This window comes from Ixodes scapularis, unplaced genomic scaffold (genome assembly GCF_016920785.2).
Source record: "Ixodes scapularis isolate PalLabHiFi unplaced genomic scaffold, ASM1692078v2 PGA_scaffold2__306_contigs__length_199485367, whole genome shotgun sequence".
NCBI lineage: Eukaryota > Metazoa > Arthropoda > Arachnida > Ixodida > Ixodidae > Ixodes > Ixodes scapularis.
In genome coordinates this window covers 63204988-63221017 of record NW_024609857.1, presented here as the reverse complement: position 1 = coordinate 63221017, position 16030 = coordinate 63204988, and the positions used below count along the sequence as shown (strand labels likewise).

At 45.8% G+C, this 16030-nt stretch overlaps 2 protein-coding genes across 6 annotated transcripts in view; both read right to left on the bottom strand.

Annotated features, from left to right (window-relative positions):
- The window catches only part of LOC120835975, a 387414-nt gene that overhangs the window by 17255 nt on the left and 354129 nt on the right, over positions 1-16030 (bottom strand). The gene's annotated exons all lie outside the window — the stretch shown is intronic.
- LOC120837130 overlaps positions 1040-16030 on the bottom strand; it is a 213803-nt gene continuing 198812 nt past the window's right edge. The window contains exons 1-5 of one of the 5 annotated variants that reach the window (XM_040206321.3): positions 13901-14118; positions 9605-9658; positions 7010-7063; positions 5651-5707; positions 1040-5156 (exon numbers count right to left, since the gene is read on the bottom strand). In XM_040206321.3, the coding sequence (XP_040062255.1) occupies positions 2876-4726 (1851 nt within the window). In that variant the 5' untranslated portion in view covers positions 4727-5156; positions 5651-5707; positions 7010-7063; positions 9605-9658; positions 13901-14118 and the 3' untranslated portion in view covers positions 1040-2875. Of the gene's footprint in view, positions 5157-5337; positions 5354-5650; positions 5708-7009; positions 7420-9604; positions 9659-13900; positions 14119-16030 lie in introns of those variants that run through there. The other 4 variants (XM_042291895.1, XM_042291893.1, XM_042291894.1 and 1 more) reach the window with 4 other exon arrangements.

Genomic DNA, 16030 nt, shown 5'->3' with positions numbered 1-16030 from the left:
TTGCAAACTGGATTTTCATCTTACATCATGCAACAGACCTCTGCACTTAAAAAAGGGCGTTGGCAACTGACAACAGCTTAGCAGATAGATTACGAAGGCATGCCATAGGCGCATTCAAGCCGCGACGTTGAGCCGTCGGCGTTTGCGAAGGGATCGCGCTGCAGCGCGCAATTGCAGAGCCATCTAGATAAGGAGAAGGCCCTTTCACTCCTCCGGCCAAGCCCTCCCCCGGTCCAAATGCCCACAGAGCACCCACAGAGAATTTGTGTGGGGTCCTACATAGCTCTATGGGACACCTGTGGGTCTCTGTAGGACTCCCAAAATCCTTGTGGGGATGGGGCTGTGGGTCTATGGGACATGTGGGAAACTCTGTGGGTTGCTTTCTGTAACCCACACAGCCTGTGGGGATAGGGCTGTGGGTCTACGAGACATGTGGGGATAGGGCTGTGGGTCTACGAGACATGTGGGAGGCTGTGCGGGTTACTTTTTGTAACCGACACATCCTGCGGGTATAGTACTACTTTCTATGGGACATTGTGTCGATGGCTTTAGGTAATTCACGCCATGTGATCAGGACCATGGGCTTTATGAGACAAGCGGGACACTGTGTGGGAGACTGTAGGTATCCTACACATACTCAGTGAGCACTCTAAGAAGTCTGTGGGAAACCTTCAGGGACCCTATGTACTAGTCATGTTGCTGAAAATGTGAAAAAGTACTCAGCCCTAGGCTGCTTGCATTTTAGTATGCGACAGTAAGCTAAAACAGCTGCTTTCTTACGTTAACTCATGCCCACCAGCACATATGCTTTTGAGAAGAAACTATATATACATTACAGAATCTTTCGCTCATGCGTCACAGCTCATTCTGACTGTTTTTCTTTAGTCAACATTACTCTGAAGTTGCCAGTCTTGTGTTCTGGATTGTTCTGGCCTTATCAGACATATGTTCTGCGTTAATATGAGTACTCACAGGTTGTCATTAGTAACAACAGGTATAAATAGGCAGTTCTGAGGAAAACATGCACAATGAGGACTTGACTGGACTCTGTATGTTTATTTTATATGCAGATCCAATGGCCATAGAATGAGACAAGAAAAACAAGTACAATAACAGCTCTACATGACAAAACAATCATTCCACGGCAGGATGGCAACTGAATCTAACATAAAGGCAGTTTCTCAAACCACAGAATATGACGTTCGACTGCAAAGCGAATAGAAGGACAAATAGTTTTCTTTGAATGAGATGCATATATCTATATTACACATATTATCAGATACCATATTTCAAATTTGCACTGTAATGACTAAGTGTCAGTGAAGCCCATGTGTTCACAATATTCATAAAATACTACAAGAATTCACGTTTCAGAGAAGTGTTGCATAAAGTTGAGTGAGGGGGGTATAAGAGAACATTGAAAGCATGCACACAAGTATGCATCAAAGTATGGCATTCAAATGGGGAATGGGTGTCCAAGTGTGTTGCCTCACTGCAGCTTGGAGAATGAGAAGGGAAAGCATGCATTGCAGAAGCCAGGGATTCTGGGCTCAAAATCCTCTCCCAATATTAAAAGCATAAATAGATTATACAGCAGAATTTTTTCTCAAAATGAGCTAAGTCCACAAACCGTAACTAAGCCAATTTTTGCTAAAATTTGGAAAACGTGTGGGTGTGCATCATTCCCAAAAATTGCAGCAAGCTGAAATCAGTCATAATATGCAAGGAAAACCATGGTGCAGGTGGCTGCATTATAGGACTAGTTAAAAGCTAATTTTATAAACAAACATTCTCACCTTATCTCAGTTTCGCTTCACATAAGTTTGGCCCTTAGAAAAAAAAAAAAAAAACTCCTCAAATATGCATGGAACAGGATGTCTACCAACCTGGAAAACCTGGAATTTTCAGGGAATTTCAAATCATCTGGAAAAGTCTGGGAGTTACCAGGAAAACCGTCTGAAAGGTGGTTAAATAAGGGAAAATGACCATTGAAAGTGGCACGGCCGTGCAGAATGAAGTGCAACGGTTGCACATCGGCACACCTATATGCTAAATAATGTTGCTGAAATGCCATCCTTCGACCCACAAACTGTCAGGGAAAAACCTGAAACAGTCAGGGAATTTAAATTCAGTAATTTGATAAACATCCTGATGGAAGCGCAACGGCATTAGGAGGAATTGGTGACCAAGTGTGTTAACGCGCCACAGCACTGGACATGTGGAGGGAAAGCTTGCACTGGAGAAGCAAGGGATTCTGGGCTACATCCACCTACCATTGAAAGTATAAATATAAATGGAAGCTCAATGGCATTTAAAGAGAAGGATCTGTGGTCAAGTGTGTTAATGCATCAAAGCTCGGAGGACCTGGGGCAAACGTTAACAGTACACAAATTCCCCAAGATGCAACCGAAACACTAAAACTGGGAATTGCTAGAGAATTTACGACATCTTGAAAAGTCAGAATAATCGGGAAAACCACCAAGCAGCTAGCTGAAGTCGGGAAAAACAGCCAGTTTAAGTGGCATGGTGGCATGCAACGAAGCACCACGGTGCATCGGCATACCCGCACTGAACATAATGTAAAATACCAAGCAAGTGCCCACTCAAACTTTGGAGATAATTGCAAAAAAAGCGGATGGGCCCCTCTCCGCTCATCAGTTTTACATATAAATGTACTCTCCGTATTTTCTCAGATCCTACAAATTTGGGAATGGGCGCTTAGTGTGGTGTGGGCGGATGCACGGTATTCTACCGTAGTCAGCGAAAACTTGGAAAAGTCAGAGAATTTGAAAGAAGCAATTCAGAAGGCACCCTGAACAAGCAGACAAATTAAAAATAAAACTGGTAACCTATTAAGACTGCAGCCCAGCCTGCATCAGTTAATTTCCAGAAGATTGGGAACCTTACAAACAAACGAAGAGTTCTCGACATCCACTCGCACTGCCTTCCTCAAAAGTGCTGAAACAGCGACCATTTCGAGGGAAGAAAACTCCCCAACTGCAATATGGGGAGCACCACAAAATGCTGCATCCTCAACTTCGAGTACCTCCACAATCAAACCGACTTCCTGTGCACTGTTAAGCCTGTAAGAAAAAATCGAACGAATAATGCCGAACTTTTCGCCTTGAAGAACTACAACAGTGTCATCGCTTCTTTGAGGACGTGAGTATTGAGCTGAATGGTACAAAACTCCTCCAGCGATGAATCTTAAGAAGACTGAAAGACATGAAGGAACTGTACCAAGGGCAGTGATAATGCATCGTTTTTCGGCATTACTGAACTTGGACGGCTGTGCTTGGCCCAAAAGAGTTACGCCAGAGACTGTGTCCCCCGAGTGGCACCTTTTCTCATCCTTGAAAAATGCAAGGGATCTCTTCATTACATCCGTTCCTTTAGTTAAGACATAAAAATTTACAGACTGTTTAAGTATAGCTTTGTGTAACACCTGCATAGCTACTCCACGGTTGCCTTTGATAGATTTAACCAAAACGCCATTGTACGACTCAAAGCAGAAGGCCGAATGGGTCCACAAAGGCCCCCAACGAAAAACATCCTTTGCCAAGTGCTGGAGTAAGTGGACGTTGAAAACCATGTTGATGTCCCCATATAGCATATTGTATTTGATCACAAATTCCGTTAACAAAATTTGGGCCATGTTGATGTCGTCCCCTGTAAGTGTGTCCTGAATTAGGCAAAAAATGGAGTGTACAAGAAGAGCGAGGTGCCCAAGGAAGGGTTCTGGCAAAATGCCATAGAGGACCGGCAACGAATAATACAGAAGCCACGACCGGTACTCTTGTGCCTTCCAAAGCTTTCGTTCACTGACCCCCCGGGGAAACCTGCCGAGCTTAGAAGGAGGCTTGATGGCCTTCATTCTGCGATCTACTAGCCTCACGGTTGCCGGATCTCCAAGATAAAACCCCCCTCCGGTGTTGCTGTCGAACCACAAGCTCAAAAGTGTACGAGACACGCCGAGGAGGACGGCATGCATGTAGTCTGGAACAAAGGATTCAATAACGTTAAAAAATGGCAAGTTGAGCAATGCAGACGGACCCTTAAACCCTCTGCAAATAACACCATGTGATGCAGCTTCACGCATGTCACGGATTGCACTTTTCGATTGTCTGTCATCAGCTACCTCTGCAGAGACCGTATAGCGAATTGACCTGTTAACGAGAGATCCAGGGTGCAGGCACCAACCGCAACCAAAATAAGAATTGAATTGCATCATATTTTGTAACAAAGGACGGGCCACCGAATCCACACTGCAGCATACTGCGAAAGCCTTACTTAGCACCTCAGTGCCGTTGCGCTTCCATACAAACCCCTGATCACACAGAACCTTACACTGTTGCACAAAGCTTTTCATGTACAGCTCCATTGGAGGGTGATTCTTTCCGAACCACACACTAGAAAGGATGACATTCCTAAACCTCTCAAAGACCGGGAGTTCATTTATAATAAGTTGAAGTGGCCAGATAGAGCAATTTTTACTTTTAAAGACTGGGCACCCATCTGTGTTAAAGGTAAAAGAAATGTTATTGGGATTTCCGAGAACTGAGAATTTTTTACATAAGTCCTTGTACATATGTCCATCACATATGTCAGAAAATGTGTTGCTTGGTCGATTAAACCTTGTAGTTAAGAAGCTGTGATCAGAAAAACTCTCCAGAACACTTTTCAGCTGAGACGCTAATGAGGCTGTCAAAAAAAAAACCAGATCCATCAGATTTCCTAACGTCAAACAACTTTTTACAAATCCGGCACTTCTGTATGTCCTTCTGAACAGTGGAGGTCAATTCAACAGAACAAGATAAACAATAATAAACGAGATCGAAATTCTTACAGAAGTTTAGAGACTTCTCAAACATATAGAGGGAGCTAGGCACAACCGGCCTTCCAAACAAGGTGTTTACCAGAAACAAGGCGTCCTTCAACCCAGTCATTGAAAGCCCGCTGCGGATTACAAACAAAATAATCAAAATGAGGGCTTCCGCTTTAGTCACCCCCCCACTACAAACACGTTCATCATTGGATGGCACACTTCCTTCCATTCCACAGACAGGCTCCTCATCGGAGGCGTCATGGAATGTGTCGTCTTCACTTGACTCTTCTGAATCGAAGTCGTCTTCTGAAGATTCAGACAAGGAGGAATCCTGTGCAACAAAAATGACATGAATTTATAAAGCCAAATATAGCACAATTTCACAAAATCAACAAACAGTCCTTGCTTTAGAGGACACTGCTATACCAGAAATGTGAAATCAAACAGAGCAATAGACGATTAGCAAAATTCCCAAGCACCGAGGAGAGTGCAGTGAATGTAGCCACACGCACCCCAGAAATCTTTGCAGGTGCCTTTTAAGAAGGGAGAGGCATGTTCAATAGTTCAGTTTGCTGGTTTCTCTAAAAAAAAATCTGGAAATGAAGATGCATTTTCAGCCACTTTCTTTTGAAAATGCTCCAACTTTTTACTAATTAATACCTCATTACCTAATTAGGTCAGAAACACTACTACAGCAAGTTTAACTGCTTTCTGTTTATACACGCACTGTTTTTCTTGGTTTCAAATTCAACATAAACCAGCCATAAATAAGAAATGTTACAAAAAGCCTTTTTGTTTGGGTTTTAACTTTTTAACTACACTCACCGTTGTGTTGTCCACCGGGTCATCTGGCTGGGTGCTGGAGTACTCAGTTTCCTGAGACTGAAAACAAAAACTTCCAATGTAAGCAGGGTGCACATATAACCTCCATGTACATCATATAAATCTCCAATGAAGACTTTCTTCGATAACAACATAAATTGAGAGCACGAAACTTTCCAGAATGAATTTACGGCTGACAAAGATATCCGAATTTCAGTATTAATGCATGTCTGCCCATGTGTTTGACACCGTGTCTAACATATCAGGGAATATATTGTGTGCCAATAACTGAGCAAGTGAAAATATCAAAGGGGCACTAAGAGGTTATTGAGAGTGTCTATCCATAGTGATAACTCATTCTATTTAATCTAAGCATCCTAAAAATCTAAAGATCACAACCATGCCGAGCCTATTTTCCTATTAAGAATGCGATCAGTTTGCGAAATGCCCCTTTTTTTTAATTTTTGCTGAACACAAAGGGGTGGTGCCAGTGCATTTGAACAAAGCTGAATGACAAAGGTGCTAGTCAGCCAATCATGAGTGATGGTTCCCTCGCAGATTGACCCAAACAGGAAGTCAACACGCAGGCATATTAGAGCGTTAATGTTCCACAGACCATAAGAAATTCCAGACGGAACCCACTGGCACGAGAAAGAAAATGTCTTCCACAAGTGTTGCAAGTGAATTTTTCGGGAAGCAGACGAGCAGACACATCGCTCCCGCACAAAAAGGCAAGGGGAAACTTAGTTTGCAGCAGTGTCTAAATAGCGAACACATGTTAACTTGCACCCCCCTACTACATAATACAACAAAAACATGCATCTTAAAAAAAAGTCTTCAGTGCCCTTTTAATCACTTCATGAGTTAATTATAAAAGGTTGCTTTTAGCCTTCAAAAATATTACAAAGCAATATGGTTACCATTTTAGTGATATGAGAAGGCTATTGTGGACTGCTTGTGCGTAGATTTAGTAGGATATGATGTGATGCGTAGATTTTCTGTGTGATGCATAGATTCAGTAGGAGTGATTTGGCGTGCGTTTCCACAAACACCCTGTATAACCACCACCATGAATGCTGCGGGGACGCATGGAATCACTAGAGCATAGTTATGCAGGTGGCCACATTTGCCCTCGCTCTAAATGCGCCAAGAGTTGATGACCAAGATGCCGAGCATCAACAAAATGTGGATGCAAGGGGAACCAATTCCTGTTATGTGATGCCAAAGCCACTTTTGCTGCCTATATTTGCAGGGTCAGTAGGGTCCGACTCATCTGGGGCTCTCAGTATTAACAAGATACCACTTTTATCATCAGTGCCCAAAGGTGCACTTTTAAATGAGCCAATTCTGAAAAATACGTACTAGCAGTGGGGCTTGGTTAGAGGTCCCAGGTTCCTGGGAAGCAGATGAGGGTTCCTGGAATAAAAAAAAGTGATTGCTTCACTAAGGGAATCTATTCCATGAAATAGCAAGCACCTTGGTACACACAATATTTGAGGTATCTTGAAAAACTCAAGTGCAATTGAATCCTTCCCACAGTATGGGTTGCCGGGCTTTGCCTGTGCATGCTCTTTGTTCCGGAGGTCTCCAGTTGACGCCGGACTGCCGACTAGAAAAGCATGGCTTTAATATACAGAGCACTCCACTGCGGTCGTCAAATGTGATTGGGAGTGGGATCATGCTCAGTGCCACAAGCCATTCTTCCTTGCAGTGTCTTTTACCTTGAATCTTCTACTTTCGATTGTTGCAATAAGTGCGCCAGGCACGTAGCAGGGGGGAAAGGCGGGGGAGGCAGGCTCCCCCCCCCCATCTATAGCAAAATTTTCAGTTTTGCTGGGACCTCCTCTCTCCCATCTTTGGCGGTTTACCATGAGCGGGATCCCGCCCTCAAAATAAAATCCTGCCTGCGTGCCTGAAGAGCGCACTTGTCTTGCTAGCAGTGGCGTAACGAGGGTCAGCGGCACCTGCGGCGGTAGTACGCCGCAACACCCTCCGCTCTCGCGTGGCCCGCTGCGACAGCCCCCCCGAGCGCTGCACCCAGGGCGGCCGACACCCCCCGTCCCCCCTTGTGACACCACTGCTTGCTAGAGCTGTTTAATGATCTACTTTTCAATAAAAATCAATGTTAAGTTTTCTCCTCAAATATTTGTTCTCATTTCTATTTTTTTTTTTCTTGCATGAAAACAAAAATTGTTACAAATTATTCTTTTTTTGTTTTGGAGTCTAACCAGAACGGAACATTTTTGTATGAAATGAAACTGAAACCAAACAACAAAAATCTTTTTGTTCCAACACCCTGCCTGTCCATATCACAAGAGTGACCAGACTACAACGAACTTCCAAGACCCTAATCAACAGCAGCCCCCAAGCGCGACAACGGTAGAAGGGGGCGAGCACAACAAAGAACCTTGCTGCATCTATTATCGACCTCACCTAATCAGCTTAGCTTAAGAAAAGCGTGACTGGTGTAGCGCTCAACTGTAAAAGAAGTTGTACGCTTTTGCTATTCAGCAAGTCTGTGTGGTGATCCAAAGTGCAATGCCACTCGCCTCCTCACTCGGCTGAAGTGTTTTAAGCATAAAATATATCTTCATATTTCATGTGACCTTGGCTGCTGCGTGAAAAGCAAGGGGACATCAACACATCAAGAAAATGTACTCGTTGCTCTTGATCGAAAGATCTGCATTATCACAAAATGCGCAAAACAGTTGGCAGTGCAGGTGTGCTTGACATGCCTACCAGCATTGGGTAGCTTGCATGAGGTGCTAGCACTGGTGCCACAGGACGCATGTCAGGTAAAATGCATACTAATCTCCAATGTGAGTTTGCAGCCTCATCAGAGCTGCCAAGGGTTTGGCAAGCTAGGCTACTATATGAGGGGAGTATGCTGGCAGCCGAGACAACTGCTTCCTGCTCTCAGCGTGAAACGCCACTCCACTTTTAGAAAATGGTGCTCGGTTGAGGGCGTTTCAGACGCTGGGTCAAGGCGTGCATCTGTTTAGCCATAGTGAGGGTGACCGTAGCAGACGGACTTTACTATGCAGAAGGATCATATTTATTTATTTATTTATTTATTATACCCTCAGGGCCGAAGCATTTATTATACCCTCAGGGCCGAGGCAGTGTTGTGACGTCAAGTAGCAAACACTTTCACGGTGCATTTATTTCAATAGATGCAATGTGAACAGAAAGTGGCAAAAAAATGTTCGAGGACATCTAAGCACTTATGAGTTGCAAAAGCATGAATGTCATTCTTTCGCTCCCTTAGTTTGTCTGCGGTGTAGTAGCGTGGGCAGTCACGTTTCAGTACTGCCAAAGTAGCGGCCAACGGTCGAGCGCATGCTCTTGTGAGCCACGCTGAAATTGACTGTACAACCTCCTCCGAGTTCGCCCGAAAGGGCTCTGTGGCCAGGCAGCCAGGCCCGCACCGCTGCACCTCGCCGGGCCGCTGCAAGCACTGCGCCGCCATACAGAGGGCTTCTCTGGTGGTGGTTTTTGCAACCACGCCGCACGAGAGCCAATGGGTGCCTCGTCCCTTGATGATGTGCACCAGCCAATAAGAGAGTAATCCATCAGAGGTTGGCTTCATTTCGCTCCTTTTATAAAGGTGAATTTATCTGCCATTTTGCGTGGCTTTTTGCACGGGTTCAAAGCTGGGATGCTTCAGGTTGTGGTTTCGCTTCGCTCCATTGGGACAGGGGAATTTAGGAGCTGTTTGGCGCAGCTGACGACGTCGGCTCGCTCCATCGGACAGTTAATGCTTTTGCAATAATAAAGATTCAAGGCTGAGGTCTGGTTTTCTCGAGTGCCTAATATCTTGACAAGTCTTACATTAAAAGAACATTTTTTTTTATCAGACCGGCTTGTTTTTTGTTTTGTTTTTTGTGAGAAGATGGGGCGAAAGTATGAATGTACCAAAGGTTTACTTTTGAATTAACCAACCGAAAAAATACATACCAGCAGTGGTGCTTGGTTAGGGGTCCCAGGTACCTGGGAGAGAGGTGAGCTGTCCTGGAATAAAATCGTAACAGCACCTCATTAACCAGAGCGCTGGCTAGGCCGATTTTCGGCCAATTTCGTCATAATCTTTTTTGGGCACGAGCATTTGAACCTCTTGGATAATGTCTACTTTCTTTTGGCCATTTGTATGACTATCAGAGATAGAAGTACTTTGCGATAAAGAGTAACTGCCACATTCATTTGGACAAAGTCTGAAAATTGGTTTATGTCCTCATTGAACCATGCAAACCAAACTTGCACCGCAGGTGTCCAGGGATCCGTGTCATGGCGACCAGAAGTCGCTTAATAAAAACTTGCACAGCTATACACTCCGTGCGACGCGACTGGCGCGCCGCCGCGCGGCCGGTACCGAAGATTGGCAGTGAGAACCCCAGAGAAAACGAAACCGAAACCACGCCGTGTACGTTGGTACGCATTGAAGTCGGAGCGGTGCGGTTGCGCTGGGTTCACAGCGTGAAGTGCAGCCTGTGCTGCGTCATTAAGTGCTTCAATAGTTATGCGTCGTATCTCGTGGAGACAAAGCTTCACAGTTTTTCACCTCGCCGATGTTTTGTGGGACAGCGACAACGATGGACCCGTGCCGTACGACGCGAGAAATTTGGTCTCCCGATCATGTCTGCCGCTGTGTCGGCACGGCTGACATATTCTACACTGCCGCTTTGCGCTCTGCGTTTGTTTTCGTACCAGTGACGCCTACGTGTGTGAGCGCCGACGGGACGAACTGAAATGCCATCCCACACTCGCGGGTATGCAGTGCCAATTTCGTTGGAGGAATGCCCTCCAAAGAAGTTTCGTCCCCATCGTACGTGTCGATGATATTTCCGGACAAGTATGGCACGCAATCTGTACTTCATGAAGAAAGATTCGAACGGTAAAAAAAAAAAAGGACAAATATAAATCTAAAGAAAACAACAATGAAACTCGGAATCACTGGAGAATCGGCGTTTGAGTATGGAAGTTTATGTGGTGTGCTTTCTTTCTTGATCAGCCTCCTTTTGGATGTGGAAACGCTGACACCCCGAGTTTTGTAGACAATATTTTTTTTTCTCGGCTTAGAGCCACCTATCGCAAAGTGGTTCGAACTGGAAGTACCGTCCACTGGTCCCTTCCTACCTGTAAAGTGTGCACCTCCCACGATGAGTGGTATTATCTGACAGCCTTTCACGGTCAAAGCCATGGTTCCGATTTAGTTACGCCGCCCAAGCTAAATTTCCAGCTGGTTTCGCTACGCCAACTATTTTTGTTATGAGTGTTGTGCCAAGTGACGGCCATGTCAAAGTACCTGTGCGCCGAAAATCAGCACCTCGCACAACAGGTTATTACACAACAGCTGACCGCAAAAGCCCTTGGCGGCCAAACCGTGTGTTGGCCGACAACTTTGTTTTCTCGGGTTTGGAACCACCTTTCGTAAAGTTGTTTCAATTGGACGTACAGTCCACTAGTCCCTTCCTACATCTAAAGTCTCCACCTCCCCCGACCAGTGGTATTCTCTTGACAGCCTTTTCATGGTCAAAACCGGTTTCCATTGAGTTACGCCGCCAAAACCAAATTTTCACCTGGTTTCTCTATGCCACCTTTCTTTGGCATAATAAGTGCTGTGTCATGTTACTGTCAAGTCCAAGCACCTGTGTGCCCAAATCTTCACTTTGCAAAGCCTGGTTATAACACAACATTTTGGGTCCAATGTTGGATATCCCGTAAAGCTTTATTTCTTTATTCGTTAGAAACCTAACTTTCACACCTGCTGTCTTAATGAAACTTGGCACACTTCGTGCGCAAACTTAGTGAACATCTCACTCGCCTCCAATATCATCGTTCCAGCAGTCCTACGTTTACAGCGACGAGCGAAACAAATTTCCCACTCAGAGCAATTATGGTGGCGGCCGTCTTGCTTTTCGAAACATTGCTCCAACTCCTTTTTTGGCCGCAACTAGCGAAATTACCGCTAATATCGACTCAAACTCAATATATAAGAAGTGGAGAACAGCTAAATTTCCTTTTTAGGTCTGCCCCAGCACTCGTGCAACGTCACCCACAACGTATCGGCTCAAAAAGCAAAAGTTTCGTCCGTGCGCGTTTCCGCCGCCACTGCTTGGCATGCGAAAAGGCGCCGCGGGCTGCTGAACGCGCCTCGCGATCGAACGCCAGCTCCTCCGCTAGCGGCGCTGCGCGCGTTTTTCAAAGCGCCCCCTATAGTTCCCGCACGGAGTGTATACACGCTTGCAGGCGTGGCCTTTGGGCACCGCTAAAACCAATGAATAAGCTTCATTTCAGAGTAGCGAAACTAAGGTATGGTGACTCGGCAGTTACTAGTGAAGCAGAGTAGCGGCAGCCATTTTGTTACCTAAGCTTTAGAGGCGTTAGAGTAGCTGCACTAAGTATGGTGGCTAGAGAGATGCTAGTGAAGCAGAGTAGTGGCGAGCATTTGGTTGCCTGGCGGTAAACAGAAAAGAGCATCGATGCATAAAAGCGTACTCCCTTTAGTAACAGTAGGCGCCGCCACCTCGCTTGTTGGGGTGTGCATGGCATGTCCCGAAGCGCACCCCAGCTAGTAAGACGGTGGCACCAACAGGCCATGCTTGTAAGTGTGTACACCAAAGTAGTTTTAGTAATGTTGGCTGGTGCATACACTCGAAGAAAACCAGGCATGCTAATTTCATAAGTGAGAAAATAATATTGAAAGCATGGCCGGGACACTCAAAATCAGGCAATTTAGTATAAAAATGTTCTTGGCTAAGGAACCGCACTGGAATGCTTGACAGGAGCACCCTTGTAGGGGGCTTTAAAGGGACTGTCCAACTATTTTCTCACTTTCGCCATATACTGTATAGAAAGAATCCTTGAGACTCATAATAAGCGAAAAGAGTGTTAGTGCTTCTATCTGCATACTAGCAGAAATTGAAAAAAAATTAAGAAAAAATATTACTTTTCACCCCCTCAACTCGCATGCCCGATCAAGCGGCCACCCGATCTCGTGACACGCTTTTATGCCCCCCTGTTCGTCACAGCCATGCGCTAGGTTTGGCAATGTAAAGGACACGTGCTCTGCCAGGACATTGTTAGATTTTGGTTATTTCCCTCATCGCAATGATTGGACATAAGCTCTAACCCATATCTCTACACAGACTATCGTTGTTCCAGAGCCTGAGCAGTGTAATGACGCACTGCTCATGCCCAACCCACAAGATGCATTCGGCTGGGGGCCCTTGGGGCTGACGCCATGGCTCCACCACACCCCATTTACAGGGCAGTGGAAGCTACATGCACATGATCGTAGCTTTGAAGCGGGCTTTTCTGGAGCGAGTGCTTGCTTTAGGGGGAAACATTTCTAAGCAAGGAGTGTGGGCTAGCTCGAGCTTATGGCCTTCGCTGTGCTGACACCTGAAGGGTGAACAAGATACCCTGTGACTACGCAACCCTATGGCCCTGGACCGCGTAACCAAGTTTCGCGAAGGCAAGAAGAAAATATATGTTTTACTCTTGAGCTTATACGGCAACAACGAAACTTCTGGCTCGGTGCATTACATTGGACTATACTTGCAGAATGTATGGAAAAGCGAACTGAAAATGTTGCATATCCCCCTTAACGCTCGGCACCCCCTACTTCGTCTCACCCTAGCATGGGCTAACCGGAGAAGCCGTGCTAGCGCGAGACAGCCTGACCCCGACTGACGCTCGCGCCGCACGACTGCAGTGCAGCCGCCCAGGCGTCATTCAAAACGATTATCTCCCTCCTCAGGCACGTGCGGTCAACAATAGGTCATGCTAAGATGAGCCGAACAATAAACCTTTCCATACCAGCGTCTCAGGGAGCATTCATTGCCGTGTCTGTGCATTTCGCACGAGCATTCTCTGGCACGCCCCAGTGTTAAGCACGCGCTCGGTGGTCTGATCGAGCCCATGTGGACTGTGACATTTGTAAACAGCGGCATCGTCTGTAGACGATTCCAATGTTTACAAATGTCACAGTCCAGACGTGCTGACTAACAGTCCAGCCCGTGCGTGTTCGTCGCTTGGAAAAGCGAGCAGAGCACGCGCCATACGCACGAACGCTGCAAATGGCACCGACTTAAGCTCTTTATCGGAAAGATCGATAGACGCTGACGTAAAGCGTCTAACAATGTGCAAGGCAAGCGCGTGCAGCTCGTGTAACTATACTCGCTGCTAGCCCTTGGTAATTGGGAAATTTACCAAATCGTCTATTCATATCTTCGGCAAACGATTCTAACTTACGGGTTCATCGGTTTCATCCGCAGTTCCATCGTAGTTTTTCTTCATTTGCTTGCGCCAGGCAGTTGCTTTCGGTAGCACAAATTCATTTCCAGGCTCCAAGTACTGCTTCCGCTTCGTGCCAGACATGTTGACCCGATCAAAGCCTTTAGCTACTCAAATGAAACGAAGAGACACCAGCAATCATCCACAGACCCGGTGACAACAACTGGCACCATGTGCGTACGCCGGATCGGATCGGATTGGATTGGATAACATATGAGACAATTTCTTCTTGGCGGTAAAATTGGTAAAATGCAGGCATTCCAAGCCAGCAAAAGCAGCAAATATTATTTAAACAACCTAGAGCGATAATTTAATCAAAAAATTAAGTATCACAAAATATTTAGTCGACAAAATGGACATTCAGTATACGGGAAGGCATTTACTTCATCGTACGATGTTTTAGCGAACGAAAACGAAACCAGACCAAGTCGTCTGCTTCTTGCGCAGGAGTTGCATGGACATCAGATCGACGCTGAGCTCCGATTGGCTTTGACTGAAAGATTGTAGGCAGACCTCATTTCTAGGTACCTCGAGGTCTACCCACTATTATCTTTTAATCAGCCAACAAGAGCTCGGCGTTCTGACATCATCGCAACCACTGTACAAGTAGAAGACAAGCTTGCACTCCGCACTGGCGAATGGCTCTGTGCTAGTAGCCTGGCTTGCCGAACCCTTGGCGGTGAACCCTAGGCGTGGCACCCTCGAACTTCATATTGCATTTATTTACCACGAGGGATTGATATCAAAAGGTGGTCTGTCTTGATGACCGCTTAAGCGGACGAATGACCGCTTAAACGGTCATTCGCGGAAACGTCCATTCGCTCAAAGGATTTCTATTCGCTAAATAGTCGTTCGTTAAAACACCATTCGCTCATATAGTTATGTTATGCACCTCAGTACGCACGAGCTACGTGATCACAAGGGCATGCTAGAGTTGGAAATAGTACGTAACGCATGTTACAATCGAATGCGCCGATAAGTTTATTAAATAATCAATAAAACTATCTGATCAGGTTTCATCTGTTTACTTTCAAATAATTTCTAACGATTATTTCTTAAGTATTCCTGCATGAGCCTTAGCTCCTAGGTTCCGGAGAATGGCCATGGAGATTTCACGCCCTCCATCTCGACATCAAAGCTTCAGCATAATTAAGTATGATCAATCGACTGATTTCTTATCCAAATGAGCTTATTAACAGAAAACGTATTACTGTATGGTGTGCGTTGAGTAGATGGCCTGTATATTTTACTTTATCGGGCGCCATGGTCCCTGTGTGCTCTCCGGCATACGTACCAGGCGGCTCTGCTAGTACTTACATCTTCGCGCTGCGGTCCTACGGTACCCAAAGAGGAAAGACACCGACAGCGTGATAAGCGAACATGTTACTGTGACTTGTGGAGATGTCTACCGAATTCCGAGGATAGGATATATGTGTACAAAAGTGTTTGTCCAGAGCGATCCGATATTACAACCCTAGCTGAGCATGTCGCATTTGATATCTTATTTGTCAATGCAGAATGCTGGGCTAATTGGGATGTCAAGGGCATGGTAGCGCTTTAAGACGAGGACGAAGAAGGGACTAGAAAATTGGGTTGTGTGTATGTTTATACAGCTCGAGCTTGGTCTGCCTCAACGGACGCGACGGGTCTCCCAGCTGTAGATGAGCAATTTAGCCAGTGCAGTACAACCGCTAGCCTGGGGTCTTTAACGTGCACCACGCAGTAGTGATACACGACCGCACGCCGGTACAATGCTCATATCCAGATCGAAACGGCCGGAGGCGGGGATTCAAACCAGGATCCCTGGGTTCTGTAGCGCGAACTTTCGCTCCACGTGCTCCGAGCTGGTGTACGCTAGCCCACTCTGCCCACTCTGCCACAAGCGCTGGCTGCAACTATTCATTCAGTTGCAGTTAGCGCTCGTGCGTGTCTAGGTCTCTTCTTCGTCCTCGTCTAAAAGCGCTACCATGCGCCCTCCATATGTTGACAAGAAAGCACTTTCGAAATCATAGACAGCTACATAAAACATATAGCTACTTATTTTTGTAAAGCCGGAACCTAAAGCATGTATTTGTAGACATATAGGGA